Below are 20582 nucleotides of genomic sequence, written 5' to 3' on the forward strand. Positions count from 1 at the left end.
TTCAGAGTAACTTTACCCAGGTTATTGCACTGATTCGTCAGCACAACGACCGGGGGGAAGGATCGCCGCTCCCACCAGCAGAGCCCATGTCTCTGCTCGAGTCGTTTTGTTTTGGGGCCCGAGAGGGAACCCAAACCGACGGTGGGTATGCCGCGATCGGAGCTTACCGATTCTGTCTTGAACCAGAGTCTCTCGTCTCCGACAAGAAGGCTCTCTCAGTTCTGGCCGGTCGATCAAGCTACTTCCACCTCCTCTACTGCGACAGCGGCGTTTCTACGTGTCTTCGGACACCGTATTTAAATACTCCTTCGGTCTCCTGAGAGGTTTCGACCTCGACGAGGACTGGAATGAGTCGGAGGACGGTATCGGCTCTCTCCTGTCAGGTGTCGATCAGCCCCACCCAGACGACGTTCACAGTGGCGGCAGACCCTTACCTACAGTGAGAGTTCGTAACCCTCCTCGGGGGGGAAAAACGTTTTCTCCTGACGATACGTTTTCCCAGACTCTGAGAGGCCATCGCCGCAAGGCGATGGCTGCTCCTACTCTTCTCCAACTGCTAGTTCCACTGGGAAGGCGAGCGAGTATCCAATTCCTCCCCCATTCCCTCTCTCCTTACGGCTACGAGGGAAAGGGGAAGGATCCTACAGAGATTTCTCTGTAGGATCCCACGTTGGGGACTGCGCTACCAGGGGGGACCTTCGGGTCCTACCTGACGTAAGCCCCGGTCGTTGAGGAGGGATCCTGCCCCATTCTCGATTTCTACGGGAATCGAGAGGACCACCAGCCGATATCGTTTGACGAATTCGGTGGGGTTTCGCAGACTGCTTAGATTCTACGGAATTTCTAGCGCATTCAGAGTGTTTAGAGTTTCTTACGATCTCCAAACACTTAGGCGAGACCACGGTCCAAAGTGAGCGAGACGAGAATCCCCGATATGTTACACGATAATCGGGAACCTCGCCTATGCTCGAATTCCTGGAATTTCTAGCATTAGGAAGAAGACTGCTGCTGAAAGAAGACTATCTCACAGTAGGCGACCAAACCTGGAATAGAGAAGAACGGACGGGAATATCCAGTTTGGCTGGAACTATCGTCTTAGTATTCTGTTCACCATTGAAGCTTTCCTTCGAGGAAGAATTCTCCTTCACTCTCTTTAATAGAGAACGAAGGTGGTCGATCTCCAATCCTTATTTTGTTTTCTTGAAGGAAAGAATTTAGGATGGAGATCGTTGTTCAGAATCCTACAAATATACTACGTATATTAACCTCGCGACATGATTCTGCTAAGCAGTTGAATGGTCCGAGGGTAGGCGCATATCCTGGTTATTCTACGGATTGCGACTTAGAAGAAAAGTATTCTAATTGAACTGCAACCCGGGTTGCCTGCAACCTCCCAGGAGTTTCCAGTTTCAATTTTATATACTTATGGTGTTGTCACAACAACACCATTTTAGCTTTTATATTACCGAAATTCGTTTCGCTTAAATATAATTGCTCGAGCATATCTTTTTATGCTCGGTGGTTCTAGCCGAACGCATTCCTTCGTGGAAAGGATTACTTGGCAACTCAGGATGACGAGTCAGCGACAGCTACTGCGTATTGAATTGCCCGAGGCATTTCAGTATCAGCTGCCGCTTTGAGATAGACGGTTGTTTATGTCTTTCTCACCTGCTTTGATTGAAATAACAACCGTATCTCTGCCCAACAATCACGGACTTAAGTCTCTGATTAACGGGGATTCTCGCATACATGAATGACCATCTACTGCTGAGAAAAAACGATAGTATTCATCGTCTTCGGTATTGCGAGAATTTTAAACAGAGATATATATTCGACTCTCATTTTCTGTTTACCGCACGGTAACAGAATTCTGTAATAGTCTCTTGCTGCATCGTATCCCGATAATGCGAATGATTTTGCGGAATCTGAGTTTGTCCTCAAAATATCTTGTATTCGGAGGTGTACAATTGTTCATTGTTCACCCCGGATTAGCAGATGTATTGAAAGACATCGCCTACTCCCACACCTGCCAGCTCCTACTTCCAAACGTTCAGCCCATGAGAAGCAGTTCTTCAAGCGGCTCTCCCCTGTGTTTCATTACTGAAGAACGCCCCGCTTCATTGCACAACGGACAGCAATGAAATGGCGGTTAGCGTTTTCAGTCATGTGTAAGCACAGGTTTAGAATCTTGAGATTCCTTCTCTCGATTCAGCTGGAAGACGTAGGTTGCATTCATTGCCTACCTTCGTCTTCAACGTCACATGTGTTGTTTCTCCTTAAGCTGAGATTCAACATCTATGAGATTTTCTTGCCATCAGGGACCTCGGTCTTTTGAAGGCAATTGACTTTCGCCTTTTGAGCTTATGCATTAAGAGAATCATCGCCGCGCCGTCCGGCATCGGTGACTAACAAATATTTTATTTGTTTGGAGTCTCTCAGCATAACTCTTTAAGGGCGAAGGTCACGGTTACTTACCCGGATGCTTGGACAACTTGCCTCTACTGATTCCGAACCAGTCAGTCGGCAGCTGTCAGAGCATCCGAGTCAGTTACGAACTATGCTGCGGACTTAGTTCGGTTGTTCCAGAGCAATCATTACTTCGTCTTAATAGCTTGTCAGTATGAGTACTGTACATAACCAAAGTCGAGAAGAGGGATAGGTCATACACGTATTCCCTTCTTTTCGTCTTAGGTAACTGCATGACTTCTCTTGAGAAGTCAAGCACAAAGGGATGGGGATTTGTGACGCTCGATTTCGTACCGATCTTCGTAGCGAAGACTCAGAACCCTTCGGTAACTGACGATTGGTTCGAGTCCTTCACAATACCCTCCCTAATGGACGTCACCGCCTCCGATACGAAGGCTATGCTGCTTTGTCCTGTGAAGGTGCGACGGAGCTGTCTGAAGAAACTCGACACCCAGGATGAGTGTGGACGCCTCTTCATCATTCTCTCGCGTTCCGCAAGAACTTCTCCGTGGCGCAGGTAATGAAGGCAGGCGCCTGGTCCAACCGGACCGCATGCACCTCCTTCTACCTTCAGGATATTGCCCACAGTTCCTGGATCTTTTTCCTTGGGAACCGTGGTGGTTGCTCAACACGTTTGTGTAGTTAACCCAGACCCTCGCGAGGCTGAACAGCATCGAGTCCTGGTGTGACCGTAAGAATGGATGAGGAATGAGAGTGTGACTGGCTCCTCTTCCCATCTTTTTTCTTCCCTCTAACCTTTGGGTAGAGGGACACGGTCGTCACCCTGCTGGGTAAGGACGAGATGCAGGTGAGCTACTCAATAGAGCACCATCCTATCCCTTTCAGTAGGGATAGGAGTAAATATCCACCACTTCCTCCAACAAGGGGGAAGGAAGTGGATGCCAAATTGAGACAAAACCCATCATTTTATGATTGTCTCTTGCAAACAGGAACAAGTTCTTGCTTGCTGGTACGAAGAGATACGCTTGCCTCTCTCTTAGTACTTGGCCCAGAGGTCTGACCATTGATCCTGCGGTGCACACCCCGATCAATCGGACAGAGGTTTGGATCCCCTCCCTTGCTCTTACGACCAGGGAGGCACTCCAGGGTTGGTTGGACGAACACCAGTCTGTTCACCAAAAAGACTCAGATTCCTCCCACCAGAAGTGAGTCTCCTATTGTTAAGACCGAGGGTGTATTACGTATCGAAACATGACAATGTCGATTGCTTAGGACCGAGGTGTGTATACGTATCGCAAAAATGCATTTTTCCTAACTATACAAACCTGAGGTCCTTTACATATAGTCCCACCTCATGCCACCCCTCACTCTGCAACTTTTTGCATGGGCCTAAAGCAAAAGTGATTCTTCACCTCTCGGGCCGCGAGCGCGCGCACGATCGGACAAGCAGTTAACTACCGTTCTCCCTTGTTCGAAGCTTACGACCGTCCCAGCTGCCGCTAGTTACCTTCCTATTGTTAAAGGACCTCAGGTTTGTATAGTTAGGAAAAATGCAATTTTCGACAAATTGTCATGTTTGTTCTTTTCAACAGGAGTTCTAAGCAAAGAATGAGAATCCTTCGCATACCGTGGCCAAGATCATTTGAGATTGAAGGACTGGCGATCTAGTAGGTCAAGAACAAGAAAGGGTTCTTTGCCCAGTAAGAGCCTTACGGTTTTACGTAGAAAGAACAAGAAGCATTAGGGGGACTTCATGTTCTCTGTGGTGCTCTGTTAAAGATCCTACTAGGACCTATGTCTAAAAACGCGATGGCTTTCTTTTTGTAAGAGAAGTCATTAAAGAAGCTCATTTACTTTGTCAGGAAGAATGCTTCGGCTTGATTAAGGTTAAGGCTCATGAGGTGAGAGCAGTAGGTACGTCCTTAGCATTCAGGAAAAAAATTTAGCCCTCAAGGACATTATAGATTCGACGTTTTGGAGGACAAACTCTGTGTTTGCCTCTCATTACCTTAGAGACGTGAAGACAACTTTTGATAATTGTCAAACGTTAGGCCGTATGTATCCTCAGGTACAGTACTGGGCAAAGGAGTTTCCACCCCATAACCTAATAACATGCTAGGTTTTTTATTTTATTAGGTTATAGTGTTTTTTTATGGTTGATTGAGAAGGTTAATACCAGCTCAGTTTTTTTGGTGTAGTGTTTATTATTGTATGTGTGTGTGGTTCAGGTGACTAACTTTCCTAGCATGAATGCCCGTGGTAAATGAGGGCTAGGGTTCTCTGTCAGCAGATTGGTCATGTCCAGTTGTCAGACCCTTGTTGTTAGCTTTCTCAACAAAACAGGTCACATCCTAGTTGAGAGCTACTAAGGTTTAGCAGGCTAAGAGGCAGGACCTACGAAGTCAGCTACCTTAGCAGGTAAGGAACTTAATAAATAATTTTTAAAATTTAGTTAATTTTTGAATTATGACGATGTTGCTGTCTGTGACCCACCTCCAAATGTGTCAATCAGCTATATATATACCTGCCAGGTAAGTGTCATGCATAAAAATGATATTGTTATGATACAATAAAGTTTTTATGCATACTTTACCTGGCAGGTATATATTAAATTAAATTCCACCCTCCTCCCCTCAGGAGACAGGGTTCAGAGAAAATCTGAGGAAAACGGGAATAGTTTCCAAGTACCAGCGCCACGGGGAACGGGTGGCCATCACCTGAACTACCAGTGTACTAGCGGTTTGCCGCGAGTTTTGAAATTCTGCCAGTGCGTCAAGAGGAATAAGCTATATATATACCTGCCAGGTAAGTATGCATAAAACTTTATTGTATCATAACAATATCATTTTTTAATGATACAATAACTATCATTTGTACTACTAACACCATCTTCACATAACTAATGTATGTTGCTAATAGTACAATGCGCGGATCTGTTGAGTCCAGTGTTACTAATTTTGCGTTTTTAATGCTAGCTTTCATTTTCTTGAGGTAATTACAATAAAACTTTCAATCTAGCATCTGGCAGGAAAACTTGCATTTGTTTTCAAATAGTACATCTAGCATACGTATTTTGACATCAAATCTTTGTAATGTTAAGTTGAATATTTCTTTTATTCTACTATGTTTGATATATCATGTAAGAAAAAAGAACAAAATCTTGCAAAACCATTTTCAGGAATTGAACAGAATAGGTTTCGAAAATTATTAGGAATCATGTAATGTAATGGTACAAGTATACACTGTTTATGTTAGAAACATGTTTGAATCGAAAGAGAGAGCAATCGTTGAAATTGGCTGGGTTGGGGGCATTGTTGTGTATGATGTAAATTTTTAGCGCTTTGATGGAGCAAAATCTAGCAAGAAATTGTCATTCCCATTTGGCAACACTGGCCTACCTTCGTTTTGTTTATATTGTTATTGAAGTCGTGTTCGCCTAAACGCCAGATAAAGGTTATTACCTGTAATATATTAACGTGTTGTGAAGAAGGGAAGAGATGTTTTGCTGCATGGTGCTAGTAGCATAATTTTCTTTATTATTCATCCGATTGTACTGCAAAATCATCACCATCTTTATCAACATAGATCGTGGTGATTACCCATATGATTTACATAATTTTTATATTTCTCTTACCTCTCTCCCTCCCTTTCCTTATAAAAGAAAGAGAGCCCACTGTGAGTACGTAATAGCACATGTGTATGTAGGCTTCTAGCTGTAATCCATAGGCTAGTAGGCTACATATGTACATTAGTATGCATACTACATATATTTTTAAGGCTAATGTTGTAAAATAACTTTGAAACTGTCTTGAATTTAGTTGAAGGTGATAGTTGAAGACATATTTGGTGTGGGGCTTTCTGGGCCCTATCCCCCGCGATTATCGAGGCCCTACTGTATTACAATAATCAGGAGTCTCGCTAAGCACACGGATCCCTTGGTTTTGCTGGCGCTTGCCAAGTGCTTGGCTTCATCATGATGCTGAGCACCGGTGCGAGACAAGGCTCACCCAATTTTTGTCTTGCAAGAGTCGGGTTTTCTCACCGAGCGTGGGAATTCTTATGAATTCTAGTGCTCGCTGAGCACTCACTATCATAAGTGCTTGGATAGTGAGACTCTTCAGTCTGGTTTGGAGTTATGCAGAGCTTGGTACTGTATGCAACACCCAGGTGAATGGTCAAATACCTTACTTGTGTCTTGGACTTTAGGGCCCAAACACGAACGACAGCGGACACAGAATCCCTCTTTATTCTTCTTGGAGCTTCGGCCTTGAAGGAGAACAGTTAATTGGGAAGAAGTGATAGTTTTTTGCTGATGGTTACCACTTATAATTATGTAGTGGTGATCTGCTCTATGTAGTGGTGAGCTGCTCAGCTCACTTGACTTGGCTTGGTCAGCCAGCTCTGCTGAGCTGTTTGCTCGGTTCTACTGAATGAACTCTGATCTTGATTAGTGCGGTCCCTTGCTGTGACATAGTATCCTCCCTTCCTGTGTTGCAGCGAGTTTTCACAGAGATCATCGTTTTCATCCTTACCTCCCTCTTCAAAGGCTTTCACGGACCAAGGAGAGACTAAGAAGTCTCTCCTTGAGACTTCTAAGGGTCTGCATCCTTTCCCTGGTGAGGGAGCAGTTGGCTGTCTCTTAGGGTCACCTGCTCCTTCAGCAGCGGGAACCAGGACGCTATACCCAAAATATAGGTCGGGAGTCTTAGGAGTTTGAACCAAGGTTCGTTCGGCTGTCTCTGGTTACAAGGGCGCGCTGCTCATGGAACCGGGGCTGTGTCAAGCACTCGTGTATAAGTCTCTCCGATTGTACAACCTCCATGGGGGTCGTATACCCACAGTCAGTGGTAGGTAGTCTTCTCTCCCTCATGACAGTGGCGCAGGGTGAGAGAAGGTACTGGACCACCTGTGAAAGCCAGGAATGGCTATTCTTCAGGTGCCAAGATCGTTATCTCTGTCCCTCAGGACAAGGTATCTGAAGGAGATAGGAGGAGGTTCTCTGTGAGTTCGGTCACGGAGAAGATAGATGTGTAGCGAGACATGGCTAGTTCTCACCAACTTTTACTGCATTTAACTCTGCTCAACTTTGGCATGTGTTCATGCAAACAAAATAGTTGTGGGAAATGAATACTTCGTTTGACAGAGTGAGAACACTTCAAGTTCAGAGAAGAGCGGGCAAAAACAGTCAGTCCTCCCCCCCCCCCCCTGCCCCCCCCCCCCCCTTTTTTTTTTTTTTTTTTTCCCTACACTTCCTAGGCTACACCAGGACTAACAAGGGAGTAAGAGGAACTTTATAGAGTCTACTCCCTAGAGTTCGAATCTGAGAGGCTATGTTTTTGGTTCAATCTTAGGATCTTACCGAGCATACCTCAATCTGTTGAGGATGGATAGCACTGAGAAGTTTGAACACCTCTCCAGTGTACTGTTTTGGGAACAACCAGTTTGGCTTGAACTAGTCGTCTTCAGTGTCCTCTTATCACTGTAGAAGTCTCCCTTCAGGACAACTTCACCTTCGCTCTCTTCATTAAAGAATGAAAGAGGCCTCTCTCTGGAAGTTGCGAAGAGGATTGACAAGTTGCGTAGATAGTCTTCAACATCACCCTTCAAAAGGTGGGTTTTCATGTCGTGACTCAGTCTCAGATGTCGAATCATTCAGCATCCATTTTGATGAGTCGAATACTTCATGATCTGCTATGCCTTGAACTTTGTATTCATTGACCCTTCCTTGCTGGCTTTATGAGGTACCCTAATAAGCACATCCCTCATTGCACTTGCGTAACTATTTGGAACCATCCACCACCTCAGCCTTTCAGTGGCACTTTTCAGTTTTCGTTAGCATTGAGACATGTAACGTGTCCTTAATCTGCTTTTCTACCCATGAGTTGTTGCCCACAAGTCCTGGATACCTTTTTCCTTAGGGCTTGTATCCCATATGAGAGCAGCATTTAGGGTGAAGTATCAGCTAATTTCGACCAGATCTGTCTCTTAACTTGTATCATCTGCTTTTCCCTTTAATAAGGGGATGGGAGCAGTGGAATAGGGCTACTTAGGACCCATCGGTTATGTTTCCCAGATTTAGCTACCTTCTGACATGAATTTCCATATTGGAAATTTTATGGTTCCAAAACCTTTCATTACTTGAGGGAGGCTCTGTATACTCTCACTCAGGTTCAGGGCCCTGTCATCCTCTATGCTAGATCAGGTAGGAGGTTACAGAGTCATTGCACCTTTGCTCGCTAATGTGGACTGAATCAGGGCAATTCTGGGTGGAATTCAACTCAAGTCAGTTGTCAGAGACTGCCTTCCACTCAAGGAGTGAACCCTACATAAAAAGTTATGGTGTGTGATGTGTGTTCCCGTAGTAACAAATGAATTTTGAAAGTACATGTAATATGCAGTTTTTGTAGATATGCAAACAAGTCTGTTGTTATCCCCACACCTCCATCACTCCACTTTGTTCTTGTGACCAAAAGAATAAATGCATAGTGACAGTAAGTGAGGGAAGGGTATTCTTCCCACTCACTTCCATAACACCAGTTAAACAACCTTGTTATGATGTTTATTGACCATCTCAAGTTTACATTTAAGGATACTAATACATAAAAGACTGGTTTACGTACCTATGAAAAGTCCAAATTATTAGGAAAATTTGTTGCACTTTATTGAGAACAAAATATTCTTATTATATTGATACAAATACTACTGATTCAACAAAATAAAAGTTTTTATTGCCAGAATCAATCTAACCATGGTCACTTGCTTTCAGTCAGTTGTTTATTATTGGAATTTGCTTGCACACAACTGAAAACAGTTGAAAGAAAGAAATGTCCAAAAACTAGAATTGTTCTTTTTATGGGTGATAATTTCTTTTTTCAAAATTTGGTTGTACCTTGATAGTGTTTTATAGATTTTGTTTATATCCTCCTGAATAATTGCTTTTAGGCTGTGTCACTATTCTTTGGTGTCCTTTGTGGCATTGCAATGATACCTCTGAAGAATATTTTTAATTTTACTCTTAATATAGTTTTTGAAATATTAAAGGACTTTCAACACATGTTTTTTTAAAATTGCTTAATTTATTGTTAGGATGATTTAATTTTTGTTGCAATATTAATGTTTTTTAGTGTTAATTCAACATTAATCGGTGTATCCTTACATGATTTAAATAAAGAAATAGTAGTATATCTGTAGAGTACAAATTTTGAAATAATGAAAGAAAATTTTAAGTTCTTTGTGTGGTACGTGACAATTTAGTATATTTAGGCCTTGAGGTGGATAACCTTATTTCTGGGCTATCAGTTACAGAGGGGGGCTTTATATCTAAATAACACCATTATCACTGTTTGTTTACTGCATTGGCGTAATGTTATCTTGAGCCCTGATAAGTACATTTTGTGTCACTGTATAAGTGATTAGTGATTCAAGACGAAACTTACAATGGTCAGGAATTACTATTTCATGTGGAAGTTTATAACATTTTTGCTATTTCATCATCAATGTGACCTTCGTAAGAGTACAGTTCAGTGTAGCCTTTTTTCCCTGTAGCTACACATTTTGTGGAAATCTCTGGAAAATACTCACTTCTGTAATTTTCTATTAGGTAATTCAGGCTGGGTAAAACTGTGCGCTGTTAGTGAATTGACAGTGATATAGCCTTTTGTCGTAGAATTAAAAATTTAATTTTGGTGTAAAATTTTGGTTAAGTATGACCAAACAGGACCATATATATACAGGAAGCATATGAAACTGGTTTATGTTGTAGGCGATATAAATACCTTTTGAAGGATATTTGTCAGTAGCATGTATTTTGTTGCATGAGTGATGGTAACCTCAAAGTATGCTAACTGTTATTGTTGCTTGTAATAATTTGAGTTAATTCACTAGTTTTGTCTGGTTTATTGATATAGTAGTTAAAGCTGTTACTACATTCCCTTAATTATTATGATTATATGTTGTATTTATTTATTAGTTATTAAAATCATAGATTATTCACATTGCTGACCTTTGCAGGAGTAGGTAGTGAGCCTAATAAAAAAATGACTGATTCACATGGTGGGGGAGCAGGATGTCAGGGTGGCGGAGTGCGCACCAGAACCTATCCTTCCATTACATCAGTGGAACGAGGGGGGAATGGAGGTGGAAGTGGAAGTAACTCATCCTCTGGTTTTCCTCGAATGTCTCTCCGCTCTTTATTGCTCAATTCTCCTTTCTCTATTCGTACTCGGTCCAAGAGAGTCAGGACTCCAACGTCATCACGTGAGTTTACACAGTATTTTTGTGGTTAGTTTATGATAATGTCATATGACATCACAACCTTGTACAACATATACAGGTCAGTATTTTATTGCTATTACTAATTTTTTATTTTATCATATGAAAGTAACTTACCAAGTACAGGCGGTCCCCGGGTTACGACGGTTCCGGCTTACGACGTTCCGAGGTTACGACGCTTTTTCTTAAATATTCAATGGAAAAATCCGTCCTGGGTTACGACGCTTGTTCCGAGGTTACGACGCTGACGCTTCCGACGCTCCGAGTTAACGACGCTTTTAAAAAACGCATACTATGATAAAAATCCTTTATAGTTTAGCACAGTATTATTAATAAAATAAGTTTCTGGTTAGAGTTACAACAAAAATTTTGAGGTTATGATGATTTTCGACACTTTTTATGTTGTATTTTTCTATGTTTTTTAGTGACGCCTCATATGCGGAACTAGTTTCCGAGCGAATGAATACATACTAGTTTACATATAACAGTCCAAAAGCGCAAATAATGAAAAAATCATTGCTTGTTTCCAGTAATAATAACAAAACGAAGTTTCTGGTTAGATTACAACGCAAATTCCAAGTATCCAAAGAGAGACATTATCCAGTAATTTGATCAGAGAGAGAGAGAGAGAGAGAGAGAGAGAGAGAGAGAGAGAGAGAGAGAGAGAGAGAGAGAGAGAGAGAGAGAGAGAGAGAGAGAGGCGTCTTCCGACGCTCCGAGTTAAGGACAGAGAAGTGTTCGTTTCGTTAAACGGCCTCTGACTCATGCCAGTAAATGTTTTGTTGATACTAATATAAGCCTATTTAAAGATACGTTTACTTTAATTAGTCTATATGATACGTAAATAGTAATCAACTGTTCTTGTAGACCTCAATATTTGGCAAAATCGAAGGTATCCAAGAGAGACATTATCCAGTACGTAATTTGATCAGAGAGAGAGAGAGAGAGAGAGATGACGAGAGAAAGAGGAGAGCGAGAGAGAGAGAGCGGAGAGACCTTACCTTACAGACCTTACATCTTGTTCGGGTTGGCCCCAGTCCCTCAGTGTGAGGCACCTCTAATGTCTACCAGAGAGTTGCTAGTACTCTTCCGGTATATTTTGCATCTTCCAATCTTGGATGGTCTGGGATGCAGTTTAGATATTTGTCGAGCTTATTCTTAAACACATCTACGCTCACTCCTGATATATTCCATGCATTTTTTTCTTTGCAAGACCTTTTTTCCACTTTCTGATTTTCTGGAACAAGAATCCTTCTGTCTCTTGGTATGCATGAATGATGTTTACTTTTCTTCTTCGGTATATATTTTTCCACTATTTTCTCCAATATTTTATATAATATCTCCGTATTTACCCTTATGTCATCACTTACGAAAAATGTATCCCAATTCTTTGTTTAATTCTTCATTAATTTCTGACCATTTTATATTTTTTACTGTAGAAGTTGTATTTTCCATATCCTTCCCACTTTTTCATTCTTGCTTATCTCTATTTTCAACTTGCTTTTGGAATGAACTGTTAATTTCTAATGACATTATGGTCTGAAAATACTGCATTATAAACTATTATTTCTTTAACATAATTCATCTCGTTCACAAATACTGTCTAAAGTATTTTCCTTTCTTGTTGGCAGGTGATTTATTTGTTGAATGTTTTGTATTTCTAGTAGCATATCTAATAGCTTTCAAATTGCCTCTTTATCTTCTGCACTACTATTATCTCTTTTTTCTTTTTTATGTATAAGTACAACCACAATCTCCTATTCGTTCTTTCCATTCTACGAAAGGAAAGTTGAAGTCACCAGATAGGAGGAATAGTCCAGTCCTTGTGATTTCTACATATATCATCCAATTTTTTCAATTATTAAGTCAAACTCTTTAGTATTAGGAGGTCTATAATTACTATGTTCATCAATTTTTCAGATTCAAATTCTACCGCTATTAGTTCACATTCTGAGTTACTATATTTCTCATATATTTTTCCTTGTTTTTTGTCTTTCCCATATATTTGCAGGTTCCCCCTTGATTCCTATTTTTTCTATCTGATCTATAAGTTTGGAACCCTTTTATTTGATCATCATTCCCAGTCTCTTGGGAATACCAGGTTTCACTTATATTCAATATATCTATTTTCTTTTCATTTTGGGTTAGTTCTTCTAAGTACTCTATTTTTCTTTTTGAGTTACTCGTAACTAAACCCTGCGCATTCATCACTATGATGGTTTGCGTGTTTTTCTCCTTCATTTAATACTGGTAGTAATAAGGATTTTCCCATGTCTCTTTCCTGTTCTGGTATGTTGTTCTTTTTTTTCATTTCCAGAAATTCTGACATTAAAAAAAAATCCAACTTTTCCATAATATTTTGATCTTCCTTCATCATAATTATTCATTTTGTGTCTGAATCTGCAATTTTCTCCGTTTCTGCAATATCCTCTTGCATAATAAATACAGTTATTATCTCTTGAGTAGAATTTCGGAGCTGATGCTTTGAAATTTTTTGCTGACCCCACCTCTGCATATCTCATTGGTGGTTTGCTTTTCTCTTTTACCTGATATTCTTGATTCTCTCTTTATTTGTTTCTTTCTTATTTTGGTTTTATTACTTGGTTGGTTATTTATTTGATTATGATTCATGGCTACAGGGTGCATATATTTGCATTTTTTGTCGAACTTACATCCTTTTCCTTCTTTTAGGTTTTTTTACATATTTTTGGATGCAGATCTCTGCAATCATCCCCATATCCATCTAAGTATGCACATTACCATATATTTGCATAGTTTTGACATATCTTAGGATGTTTGTAGTAACATCTTTCTCCAAATCTGCAATTCCCTCTTTTCAAAAGGTTGCAGATTTTGTCTTTCTTGTCTATTTTTTCCTCTTTCCCCGTCATTGTATAGATCTGGGTAGAGCCTCTTCGGATTTGCTTTTCTGTTGTCATATCGTAATTTATTTCTTCGTAGGTATGCTGCTTTATTGCCTCATATGTAGTATCAATGAGTATCTCTGCAATCCATACTTTTATCTTGTTCTTTGTTTTCCTTATTTTTTTCTGTCATTTCATTTTTGTTTACTTCTCTTCCGTTTTCCTCTTCTTCTTTTCTTCTTCTTCTTCTCTTCTCTTCTTCTTCATCCTCAACTATTTGTACATTCAATCTTGATTTAATAACATTGTCTATCCATGATAGACATGTTGAACAAAAAATTCTTGTATCTTTTCTCAAATCTTGTATTACCTCAGCACACTGTGGATGGGTCGGAATGTTGCATGCAGCACATTTTCTGATTAGGTTTTGTGGATTGACTATGCTATACCAAACCTTACACAGTTTGCATGCTTTTGAGAGAGAGAGAGAGAGAGAGAGACGCTTTGGCACAATGGTCTCGGGGGTTTTGGGATAGCTTCCTTCTGCTTGATGATCGTGGATATTGTAGACGGATTTCGACCATACTCGTTTGCCAAAATCGACGATACGAACGCCACGTTCATGCTTTGCTATAATTTCATGTTTTGCTTCCATCGAAATCATTTTCTTGGGTTTTTTCTTATCACCTGCTTTGTCTTTAGCTTTGAGACCCATGGTTAATAATAAAATAGACAAAATAACACGAAAAATATGCGCAAATACAACGAACTAAACAACGACGTGTTAGCATGCAGCACCAACAAACAAACAGACTGAACGCCATTTATCGGTCGCCTATACAAAACTAACACTCATCGCAAAATCGTATCTCAAATATTTCGTTGATATCAAAGCTGTATTTTCGCAAATTTTCTGTTATATCTCAAAACATTCGTATATTAGGGCAATCGTATGTCAAGTTTCCAATGTAATTTGATCAGAGAGAGAGAGAGAGAGAGAGAGAGAGAGAGAGCGAGAGAGAGAGAGAGGGAGAGATGAGAGAAGAGAGACGCTTTGGCAACAATGGTCTCGGGGATTGACGTAACGTTTATTTTCTGAACAGATAGGACAGAGAAGTGTTCGTTTCATTAAACGGCCTCTGACTCATGGCAGGAAATGTTTTGTTGATACTAATATATAAGCCTATTTAAAGATACATTTACTTTAATTAGTCTATATGATACGTAAATAGTAATCAGCTGTTCTTGTAGCCCTCAAGATTTTGCAAAATCACTCCAGGTTGTACATAAAACTTCAAGAATGTAGTGTCACCAGAGGATTACAATAGTTTTTACCTTCAAGAACCAGCATTCTTTTATGAAAATAACTCCAGGTTGTACATAAAACTACAGGAAACGACATGTAGTGTAACCAAAAGGATTACAAGTTAAGGTTTTTCATAACTTTTGTATTAGTTTTCAGACATATTTTCCAAGCGTCGTTCCGGCTTACGACGATTTTCGGCTTACGACGCGTCTCAAGAACGGAACCCCCGTCGTAACCCGGGGACTGCCTGTAGTTACAATGCTAATGATTACCTCACACAGCATCCTTAATTCAAAGATTCCTGCGAAAGTGACTGTTGCAATGCAAGGGTGACAGGTCCCACCTACCGCAACGGGAACGCGCAAGCGACAGAAGCCCACAGCGTCATTCTTATTTATGCTGCGCAACCAACAAGATGTTGCCTTGCTCCCAAGTTCTTGTTTGCCGCTTTTTTTATTGCGTGCTGAAGTCAGTTGATTGTAACCCTCTTTAGTTGGTTTTCGTCTGTTGCATTCAACTTGGTTGCTTTACCTGCATTAGTTTTTCTCTTCTGTTAGCTCAGAATATTAGTATGTCTGACCCTAGTGCTTCCCGTCTTCACTATTGCAGTGAAGGCTGCAAGACTAGATTGACCAAGCTGTGCTATGATGCACACACTAGGTGCAGTAAGTATAGAGGACAGGTGTACATACAAGATATCTTACTTGTGATTAGTGTAAGGTGTGGGATGATAGTAGGTGAAAGTTTTTAGAATCTCACCTAAATAGGTTAGAAAAGAACAGGATCAGGAAGGTGGCCGCTAGAGCCGAAAGTAGGGCTTCTGGCAGTAGGGACTCTTCCCCTAGCCCTGAGACAAACTCCAGTCTGCCTCGTCCTTTCTACTCCCTGGTAATAATCTTTTGCCTATCCTCCAGCCCTCTCCTCCTCCCGCTCCAGTGCTCAGCTCCCTTACTTCTGAACCTGATGCCATTGCCAGTCTAGAGTCTAGGATTAACTCTTAAGTTTGATAAGAAGTTCAATCTAGTATTAAGTTCTGTTTCAGAGTTGGGGGCGTCTCTCAGAATCCTCATGGACAAAGTGGAGAAAGTGAGCAGTGATAAAGTGCTGAGTGAAGTGTCAGTGGAGGAGGTGGTTGGCCGTCCCGTCGGCTCTCCTAGACGAAGGTCACTGTCTCGCTCCCCTGCACCAGGGAGAAGACATACTGGAGGTCCAAGGGAGGCTGATGGGGTTTGCTCATGGACTGCCACCCCCCTTTGTCGGTCCTGTTGTAAAGTCTCAGGATATGATCAACTGCTTTTGGAAAGAGATGTCTGTGGATGGGCGCAGTTTATCATGCAGTTCTGACTTGGGGGCTGATCACAGGCATCGTAGACGCTGTGGGAACGCTTCTAGGCCATTGAAAAGCCATGTGCATGATTCGGCTCCCGAGTCTCTGGTGCCAATCAAGCAGCATAAGAACTATGACCTCGCCCTTCCTTTGTGTAGCTACGGGGTTGACTCTTCAGTGTTCGCTCTGGTGCAGTTGCCTTCTCATCTGTGGGACTCACCGGTACTGCCGTCTCCCAAGGACTCCAAACATCAGAAGCTCCATGCTAGGCACTTGCACCTGAGTGTCTGGCAAGCTCCATATAGAATTTCCCAATGTACTCCCAAGTTCTCTTTCAGTAGAGTTCTGGCTCACTTTGTCAGTGGAGAATTTTACACAAGTAACCTTAATTGAAATTTTGAACTCCCAGTTCAAGTAGGTTATGTAGATCCTCAGTAGGCCGTGTGTAGTTTTTGAAAGTGTCTAGCTAAGGGTCAAGTAGAACATTTGGTACTGATGGTTCTAAAGGAAAGATTTTTTGTACTTTTTGTTATATTTTACTCCAGTTAACTTCCCAATATCCTTCTCTCCACTCTTCACACAGAAAAATTCAGTTTGAAAGTGTAGTTTGGACATTTGTTGTGCAACAAGTCTATCAAGACATGGGCATGTCCTGTCTAACAAGTGTATTTTTATTATACTCCCTTTTTACACATGTAACTTACCAAGTAATTACTTGTAGCTGAAAGCTTTGAGTTCTTCCTCGAAGACCAAACGACTCAGGCCTTCTGCTCCCTTGTCGGAGACTTGTCCTTCGGGACCTTCGGCATCTCACTCTTCCGGGAGTGAAGCACATAAGAGCAACGATTTAACTCCTGGCCAGCCTTTGGAAGGGCAAGACCCCACCTGGAATTCATTCGTTCACATACATTGAAGAGGATGATTTCTATGGAGATGAAGATGGAGATAATCGAGAAGTGTTAATGTTTTCTGCCCTTTGTTAATGTGTTTCGTAAAGTTTACTGTTCATGTTTGTTCCGATACGTAATACAAACCCTCGGTCCTTTAACAATAGGAAGGTAACTAGCGGCAGCTGGGACGGTCGTAAGCTTCGAACAAGGGGAGAACGGTAGTTAACTGCTTGTCCGATCGTGCGCGCGCCCGCGCGCCCGAGAGGTGAAGAATCACTTTTGCTTTCGGCCGCGGGTGTGAAGGACGTGTTCGTCATCGCTCTCTGCCCGCTTCATCGTCGTATGCTTTGTTTATATTGTGTTTTCTACTAATGGTTTGGTTTGACTTGAAAATGAAACTGTAAGTACACTGTTTTCATTTTCATTACTTAATTATGAATCAACATGGAGCTATCGCCGTAGAGACGGCGATTTCCGCTCTTTTCATGAATTGAACCCTTGAATTATGTCTCGGTGCCGAGGGGGGGCGGGGGGCGCACTCGCGCCGAGTCATGTATTTTTGGGCGAAAGTGTGGTAATTGAAAGATGTAAGTACTCTTTTTCATTATATTTTTTGCCCTGTGTGTTCGTTGCCGAGAGCTTGATTGCGCTCGGCAAGAGACCTCTATTTTGTATGAATAGAATGCAATGAAAGTGGATTCGCAATGCAGTTTTCTTTTCATTTTCATTTATTAATTGCATCAAATTTAATTTTGGATCAATTTCCGCTCTTACCCGGGAATTAATCCTTACGATTTATTGCTGTGAAAGTGAAAATAGCAAGTGCAGTATTGTTCATTTTCATATATATTTATGATAGCATCATATTATTATGGATCAAGTTTCCGCTCTTACCGGGAATTGATTTTTCCCTCTTTAAGTTCTATGAAGGTGAATCGCAAGTGCCAGTATTCTGTTTCATTTTCATATTACTTTTCACTGCTGTGCGGGGGTAGGGGAAGCGAAGGTCTGCCAGGAAGTCGTCGGAAAGCTCTCCCGCCGACTCCCTTGGTATCCGATTCTTCGTCTTCTTTCCTGCCCCCCCGCTCAGCTTCCTCGTATTTTGTTTTGGGGGGGTCTTCCTTTCCGTTTCGGAGGGTGGGCATGTCTCCCCCCCCGTGCGTGAGGGAACCCCTCTTACTAATCTGTCTGCTACCGCAGGTGCTACAGCCGGGGAGACGACCTTGGACAGGTATGGACCACTGCGGCTGCAGGGCGTGCTATCATCCCGCGATCTGCTGCAGAGTCTAGCGAGGTCTGGGGCGGTGACCTTGGAGTGGTCTCCACTACAACCTTCACGGCCGCTTATGCTGCTTCCCCCCGCTGGTCTACACTCCCCATGTGTGTCGGTGACGCCGTCTGCCGCTTCTAGGGCCGGTCGCCGCCGTACCGAGGAGGGGTATGCCGCCGCCGCCTGTGTTTTCTTCGTGTTGCCTGCCCCAGACTTCCGCTGTTCCTGCAGCTCGCCCCTGGACCGGCCGCCAGTACCACGCTGGCTGCCGATGATTCTACGAGGCGATGGCTGGGCCTGCCGTACCTGTCGCTGATGTGGTTCCCGCTACTGGCTTGGCTGTCCCTTCTGTGTTTACCGCTGCCGCTGTTCCTGCCGCTCCGACTGGTTCGTTCCTGTCGCTCCGGTTCCTGCGCCTGTCCATGCTGGCGTCCTGCCCACGGTGTGTCGTCCCCGTCCCAGGTCCTTCCGGACAGGTGCAGTCGGGCCGTGTTGCTTCGGCAATAGGCCCGACTCCGGCCTGGATGGAGGACCTGACGACTGTCCTGCGTGAGCTGACGAAGAAGAGGAAGGTGTCATCTTCGTCTTCGTCTGTTGCTGCCTCTTCCCCTTCGACTTCTAAGGCCCATAAGCCGAAGAAGAAGAACTGCCTCCCCCCCCTAAGAATCTCCTTCGGGAACTTCTAAGGGCCCGTCCCACCTCGGTGGGACGGGGGGTCCTTCTGCTGGTCCTCCTGCTCCTTCGGGAGCGCGGCCCGTCTCCCCTTCCGTAAGGAAGAGATAGACGGGGACCAGAGGAGTATCGGTTAGCTCTGGTACTTCCTCGCCTGGTGCCAGCGGCGATGCCGCTACGCCAGGTTCCGGCTCGGTCTCTCGTTCGCAGGGTGAGATCCCGAGTGTACGCTCTCCCTCGGGAGACCGTGCAGCCAAAGTTTCGGCGCCAAAGAGTTTTCGCTCGGCGCCAAGACCACGGCACGGAGCAGAAGGCTGGCGAGAACCGCTCAGGTGACTCTCGCCAGGCCAGCGGCCGCTCTCGCAGCGACCAGCTGGTAACCGGGTTTTGTTATTCCCCCTAAGAAGCTCCTTCGGGAACTTCGAAGGGCTCGTCACACTCCGGTGTGACGGGGGGTTCTTCTGCTGGTCCTCCTGTTCCTTCGGGAACGGGGCCCGTCTCCCCTTCTGAGAAGAAGAAGAAGACGGGGACCAAGGGTGTGCTGGCTACCGCTGTACACCCTCGCCTGGTCTTGGCAGCTCTGCTGCTAAGCCAGGTACCGGGCTCGGTTTCTCGTCCGTGAGAAGTTTCCGAGTGTACGATCTTCGGGTGACCATGCAGCCAAAGTTAAGAACGCCTGAGTTCGCTCAGCGTCATGACCGAGGCACGGAGCAGAAGACTGTCGAGAGCCGCTCAGGTGACTCTCGCCAGGCCAGCGGCCGCTCTCGCAGCGACCAGCCGGTACCTCGGGTGGACGTGACGGTCTCTGACCGGCCACGGGTTGAGGCTGGGAAGAGGTCCCCCAGGTCCCCTCGACCGACGTACCAGCCTCGGCTGGTACCAGCGTTTTGACGTGCCGCGAGGACGCTCACCGGTCCTCACGGCGAAAGCGAGCTCTGCAGGTCAACCTAGACCGCCGCTCCCACAGGGACCGGGCGGATACGGTGACCAGCAGCGCTCGTCTGACTCACGGGACCGGGGTCGACGTGCTCAGTCGAGCCGCTCGCCACAGGTGAGCGGCACGGCCAGGCCTGCAGATCGATCCCCACCGCGGGTTGGTGATCGGCTGCAGCCCCCCACGTACGCTGGTCCTGCCAGCGAGCGGGGGGGGAGCGTCAGGTCTGTCTCTCCACTACCTTCAACTTCCTCGGGCTACACCGGGAAGAGCGAGGTAGCTAGAGTGATCTGGAGAAGGTGCGCCGCTCACGATCCCGTCACGACGCCGCACGTGCCACGTATGGTCTTAGGACCAACCATAACGTACGCGCAAGTGATTGGAGGCGACCGTCAGGGGGGGAGAGAGGGGTAGCGTCAGTTCTGTCTCTCCGATACCTTCAACTTCCTCGGCATACGCCAGGAAGAGCTAGGTATATAGGAGTGATCGTGAGAGATGCGCCGCTCACGATCCCGTCACGACGCCGCACGTGCCAGGTTGGTCTTAGGACCAACCAGGACGTACGCGCAAGTGATTGGAGGCAACCGTCAGGGATCTGTTGCTGGTCCTTCTTCTGAAGGA

At 43.9% G+C, this 20582-nt stretch overlaps 1 protein-coding gene across 4 annotated transcripts in view; it reads left to right on the top strand.

Annotated features, from left to right (window-relative positions):
- LOC135196171 (E3 ubiquitin-protein ligase RNF19B-like) overlaps positions 1 to 20582 on the top strand; it is a 167044-nt gene that overhangs the window by 63974 nt on the left and 82488 nt on the right. For 3 of the 4 annotated variants that reach the window (XM_064222746.1, XM_064222749.1, XM_064222747.1), the window contains one exon: positions 10438 to 10683. In XM_064222746.1, coding sequence (XP_064078816.1) covers positions 10464 to 10683 — 220 coding nt within the window. In that variant the 5' untranslated portion in view covers positions 10438 to 10463. Of the gene's footprint in view, positions 1 to 9849; positions 10028 to 10437; positions 10684 to 20582 lie in introns of those variants that run through there. The other variant, XM_064222748.1, reaches the window with a different exon arrangement.

The sequence above is a fragment of the Macrobrachium nipponense genome, chromosome 17, assembly GCF_015104395.2.
Source record: "Macrobrachium nipponense isolate FS-2020 chromosome 17, ASM1510439v2, whole genome shotgun sequence".
Taxonomy (NCBI): Eukaryota; Metazoa; Arthropoda; class Malacostraca; order Decapoda; family Palaemonidae; genus Macrobrachium; species Macrobrachium nipponense.